The sequence below is a fragment of the Oryzias melastigma genome, linkage group LG9, assembly GCF_002922805.2.
Source record: "Oryzias melastigma strain HK-1 linkage group LG9, ASM292280v2, whole genome shotgun sequence".
NCBI lineage: Eukaryota > Metazoa > Chordata > Actinopteri > Beloniformes > Adrianichthyidae > Oryzias > Oryzias melastigma.
This window is the reverse complement of record NC_050520.1, coordinates 16867616-16873692: the sequence shown is the minus strand read 5'-3', so window position 1 is coordinate 16873692 and position 6077 is coordinate 16867616. Positions and strand designations below refer to the sequence as shown.

Genomic DNA, 6077 nt, shown 5'->3' with positions numbered 1-6077 from the left:
TGTCTTGAAAGTGTAGTGACCCTAAAGTGTTGTGTCTTGTAAGTGTTGTGACCCTAAAGTCTTGTTTTGTGAACTTAAAGTGTTGTGACCCTAAAGTCTTGTGACCTTAAAATGTTGTGAACTCAATGTATTGTGTAGTGACCCTAAAGTGCTATGTTGTGAACTTAAAGTGTAGTGACCCTAAAGTGTAGTAACCCTAAAGTGTAGTGACCCTAAAATGTTGTGAACTCAAAGTATTGTGTTGTGACCCTTAGGTGTTATGTTGTGAACTTAAAGTGTTGTCTTGTGACCCTAAAGTGTTGTGACCCTTAAGTGTTGTGACCCTAAAATGTTGTGAACTCAAAGTATTGTGTTGTGACCCTTAAGTGTTGTGTTGTGAACTTAAAGTGTTGTGATCCTTCAGGACCACCGTACAGTGTTGTGTTGTGAACTGAAAGTGTTGTGTTTTGACCCTTCAGGGCCACCGTAGCAGGGCATGATTCAGTTGACAACATCCTTTTTTCTTCCTGTTTCAAGTTCTTCTTTCTATTCAGTGGTGGATGTTAAAGATATACTGCCACCTGCTGTAACCGGTGAGTGAAAACTGTCCTTACAGTGGCACAGGCGTTATGGTTTGGTTCCGTCCGAGGATTGTGGGCACCATCCAGGTATGAACAGCTGTGCTGTGGGGGCCAGTTCACAGCTAAGCAGTTGGGCTTTTCCACCAGAACCACACAGGGTGGATTTCTCACCGTCCATGAACTCGTTTTGCGGTCAGTGTCCAAACATGTGAGCTGATACAATAAGTCCTACTAGCTATGGAATCCACCAAGGTTCACACCTCTGCAAAGGACCTCAGGGCGACCAAAATAGCTGTACTTTGAGCAGATTGTCTCTAGGGCAGCCCAACAGGTGTGGGTCGGCCCCAATGTGTTTCACATGGTGTGAGTGGAGTCTTACTCTCTGGGAAGGTTACTAATGTTTAAGATTATTAGTTTTTCAGTTGGAGTATAAGTAAAACTTTATTGACAATAATTGTCAGTATTGACTGTTACTGGACTTAACCGCAGCCTTTGACACTGTCGACCGTCACATCCTAATGGACAGGCTATTTAAATATAAAAATAACCTAGCATCTCTCAGTAATGTATATATATTTTTTTTACGTTTGACAGAAGCTCAAATAACTTATTTTCAATATAAAAGATGCTCTGTGCCAAACAGGATCATCTCAGTTCAGCTCTGGACAGATAGTAACCAATGTTGTGCAGCATAAGATAATATGTGCTTTTAACTCACAAAACATCAAATTTGCTGCCAAAGTTTAGTTTTACATTTAAAATCTGTTCATTCTGGAGGTAGAGTTGAACAAACAAGACGTCTTCAGGTCAACAGGATGTAAAAACCTTCATAGTTTATCATCTATGTGAACCTCAGTCATCAATGCATAAATGTAACTAACTAAACTAAATACATTTTAATTAAGTAACCCTTACTTTGAAAAAGAAAAAAATATATATTTTATTTATTTTTTCTCCTCTTTGTCCTCATCAGTCTTACTCTGCTGGGTTTTGTTATTTTAGTTTGTGGTTGGTAGTCTTAGTTTGTGGGCTTTGTTTATTTGTTTTCTTTAGGTAGTTTAAGCAGGAGCTGCTGACTCTGACGGTTCACATGTCTGGGTCAGCAGTCTCCATGACTTATTTTAGGTTTGACCAATAAGCCACCATGGAGAGAGAAAAGAGATACATGTGGATCTGGAGCTGCAGGTTGCAGACCTCTGGTCTAGGGCATGTGTCAGAGTCAAGGCCCGGGGGCCGCATCCGGCCCTCCAGATCATCTTATTTTATTGTTATTAATGACCCGATGTTATCTTGTGCTCATTTCTAACTTGTGTAATTTTTACTAAATATATTTTTATGGAGAGTAAAATACTGAAAGTTATTTGAGGTTTATGGAGGAAACTGATTCTATGTGGCGACCCTGAAGGGAAAAGCCAAAAGGAAAAGAAGATTTAAGGGTTAAATTGATTTATTCTGGAATGATACTCCTGTCTTTTTTTATTCACAAGTATGATAAGAAGTTACGGTTTTAAAGTTTTAAAAATTGTCATTCTGCTAGCTTTTGGGGCTATTTTGACATTTAATAATATTTTCTAGGCTATTTTGGAGTTTAGCTATTTTTTTAGATACATGCTAGCTGTTTTGACAAAAATAAGTTCTTTTCAAGTGTTTTTATGCTAATTTGGCATTTAGCTAATATTTAAGCTACATGCTAGCTGTTTTGGATAATTTGGTCTTTTCTCAGTTTTTAGGCTATTTTGAAGTTTAGTTATTTTTTTTAGATACATGCTAGCTGTTTTGACAAACATAAGTTTTTTTAAAAGTTTTTTTTATGCTAATTTGGCATTTAGATAATATTTCAGCTAGGTATCAGTTTCAGCGTTTTCAGAATTTAGCTTCAGTGATTGCAGCTAGCATCTTCAATTTCATCTTACAGCATTCACACTAGCATTATTACAGGTAATCCTATATATCTAGTTCATAATTATGTTAAAAAGTTCTTTTTTAAAGTTTTAAAATGTAGTTATAGAGTGTTCAATAAATGTTTATTGTGTGTGTGTTTTGGATTTTGATTTGGAGTTTGACACCTAGAAGTAACCTAAGTTCATATCAACACCCTCTGGTCTTCCTGGTGTAGTCCGCCCTCTTAGTTTCAGCCTGTGAGTCACTTCTGAATTGGTGTCTTCCTGTTTATGCTTCGGAGCGCCGGCGGTGTGCGGCGTTTCTTCTTTGCCCTCACGGACGTCCGCTGGAGTTCCGACTTCAGCTGCAAACGATTGTAGCAGCAGTCTGCTCCACATCCCTCCACCAGACCCAGTCTGCTCCACATCCATGTCAACACCAACACGTGCACACGCAGGCATTGAGGATGTTTGTTTTCCACTTGATGGGTCAGTCCAGTTGAAAAGATGCGTTCATGTTTAGCAACTGTCAAAAATTAGCTATTTAAGGAGCTTAATTTAAATCAAATAAGATGCTTGTTGTTTATTATTATAGCACTTAGCTGTAATCTATGCTTTTTAATTCAAATAGTGTGTAATAACTGGATTTTATCAGGAAAAACATCCAGCTTGTGTTTACAGAAACAAATTTACTCTTTTGTCTTATTATGGAAAAGTGTTTCAGGAAGTTATTTTCTCTGATAAAACGGACCCGTCAACTCAAAGTTCTATTAATATCTCTATGTTCTAGAACAGAAAGAGATCTTTGCTTAAGGCGTGTTTGTCTGCACAGAGAGGTGACACTTTCACTTCCTTCTTCAAGCAGGTTTAAAAAACAAATGTTATGAATCCACAAAGGTTACCAAGTCGGGGCTTTTTATCGAGCTAAATTAGTCTTTGGTTACTCTAGTGAAGGATGGTCAAACTCAATTAGGCTCTCTGAGGGCCACAATCTAAAACGAACCTTCAGTCGCAGGAAAAACATTCATTAAATAACCTAAAATGACATTTTTTAAAAAAACTTTAAAACCATAACTTTTAAACCTAATCGTGATTAATGAAAAGGCAGGAATATTATTCCAGAATAAATCAACTTAAACCTTAAATAACTTTCAATATTTTACTCTCCATAAAAATATATTTAGTCAAAATCCTACAAGTTAGAAATAAGATAACATCATTAATAACAATAAAATAAATGATAGAATTACCCAGAGGGCCTGTCAACATGGCGACCACCGTAGGTTTGAATAATGGTTTTTGATGAGCCAGATGCTAACCAATGCTAGCATATGGTTTTCAGTCTATAGCTGCACTGTTAGATGTAAAAACTTTAAAAAACTTTTTTTTTTATATATAATTCACATTTTTTCTTAATTGACAAATGTTCATCTTCAGGTTTACGCTCTTTTTCATAAGCTACGTTCACACCACCTTTATCTACTAGTCATTTTCTGGCCGTAATCATCACAGTTCTCAGAGTCAGTGAATGCACCGGGACTGAAGTTACCACCCTCTCTGATTTTGATTGGTCCTTCATGTTAGCCCCGCCCCCACGCGCCACAACAGGGCTAAAAGTTTTGAAACAGAAATTTAGAGAAAACAAAAAAAAAAGAGTTAAAAAGTGAAAAAAAGATTTGAAACTAAAATTTTGACTTTTCAAACCTAAAAAACAGAACATCTGAAGCAGAAAATAGTTAAGTTTATTTTAGAATAGCAAAAAGTTTTGGACATTTTATATTTTAATTTTTGGCTAAACACCAATATTTTTTTCAAAATATTTTATTTGGTTTTCAAATATTTCTGGCCCCCAAAATAGATCCATAGAAATGTAGTTTTTATGATAGTTTTACGCTCACTGTGAAATGATTGTGTCAAATCATGAAAAATACTGGATATCTGTGAATGTCAAGCTTTACTAAAAACAAAACAGTTTATGATGAATTAATAAAGTAATTGTATAAAGCTGTAAGCATTGAATGATAATTTTCTGTTCTTTTTTTGATCAAGTTCAGACTCTGCAGCCATTTTTACAGAAATCTGATGCAACGACTTTAATAAAACAGTTTAAAATAAACAAAGATTGAGTTGAAGGTGTTTAAATGTTGTTGTAATCAGTTGTTCTCTGTTTCACCAGCGTGTGGCAGACTAAAGCTTTCTCTGCTGTACATCATAAGATGCATCTACATTTTTATCACAGTTTTTCTTTTCTTTTTAAAGAACATTTCCTTTGTCGTGCTCTCTTTTCTGAAGAAGACTGTGTGTGTTCTGGATGAAAAATGGATTTTTCTGCCGTCTGTCAGACAAAACCTTTGTGGTCCAACAAAGATCTGCTGAAACATGACAGTAACTCCAACAAACACAGATCACAATCGCGGATTATAGCTTCATCCAGCAGAAAAGGGCGTGATTGGAGTTCTTGAAGGTCCGTGCTCCTGTCTGCGGCGTGAAGGCCGTGTAACAGGAGAGCGGGGTGGACTTTCTGCAGCTCCGCCTCCTCGGCTGGCGCTCACTGGAGGGTTTGTGTGTGTGTGGCGGCGGCTGTGCTGCACGGTGACAGCTCAGTACGCAGCTGAGGTCCTCGGCTGAGGCAGCATGGACTTCCCCCGCGATGCTGTCTGACACAACTGTGTGAGTTTGTTCTAGCTGTGTGTGTGTGTGTGTGCGTGTTTGCATAGATGCGGCGGCACAACAATGGCTCTGAACCGAGTTTCACAACTCTGCCACGAGATCACCAGGCTGTGGCTGCAGCTGAAGCTGATGACAGGTACTTCACAGTGTTTCTGCTGGGAGAGCTGCCTGCATTTTTAATGGAGAGGAAACAGGAGATGATCCTAATCCTGCAGGTGTTTTTCTCTTTGAACTAGCATTTACAATCTACCGGACAATCTGTTCACTTACTTAGTTTCATTTTTTGGCTAAAAATTGCTTTAGATCAAAATACAAGTGTGAGTGAGACTGTAAAAGAATATTGATCATACAAACATCCAGTTACTTTATTCTCAATCTAGTTCTTACAGAGCGGGATTAGAGTTTCTACTGTTACAGATGATTAACCACAGTTTGGGAACCATTTATCCGTGTCTACACGTGCAAGGATGTTGTCTTAGCAAGGCAAACGCCCTGAAGCAATCTTACAGTCTTCCGGATTGAAGATCAGCAAAAGTGGAAATGAAGAGAAGAAAAGTCAGTTCATCAAATAACCTCTAGGGGAGGAGTGACAAACTCAAACACACAGGGGCCAAAATCCAGAACACACCTTAGGTCGAACAGGATAAATATTATTGAACAACTGAAAATGACATTTTTAAAACTTTAAAACCTTCATTTTTAACATATTGGGAAGTAGATCTATAGCATTACCTGTGATTATGCTGTAAGCTGAATTTGGCCGCTGAGGATGCTAGTGGTGATAAGTGAAGATGCTGAAATTGATAGCTAAAAATGCTGAAGCTAATACCTGAAAACGCTGAAATTAGCTAATTTCAAAATAGCCTTAAAAACTGAAAAAAGTCTAAAGTAGCCAAAACAGCTAGCGGGTATATATTAGCATGACTCCAAAATAGGCTAAAAGACTTAAAAAAAAAAGTCTAAATTA

General features: G+C 37.5%; 1 protein-coding gene across 4 annotated transcripts in view; it reads left to right on the top strand.

Annotated features, from left to right (window-relative positions):
- mcf2la (mcf.2 cell line derived transforming sequence-like a) overlaps window positions 1–6077 on the top strand; it is an 87260-nt gene that overhangs the window by 16688 nt on the left and 64495 nt on the right. Inside the window, exon 1 of one of the 4 annotated variants that reach the window (XM_024294407.2) lies at window positions 4545–5246. The exons of 1 other annotated variant lie outside the window; for it this stretch is intronic. In XM_024294407.2, the coding sequence (XP_024150175.1) occupies window positions 5174–5246 (73 nt within the window). In that variant the 5' untranslated portion in view covers window positions 4545–5173. Of the gene's footprint in view, window positions 1–4544; window positions 5247–6077 lie in introns of those variants that run through there. 2 more of the 4 variants (XM_024294409.2, XM_024294411.2) reach the window with 2 other exon arrangements.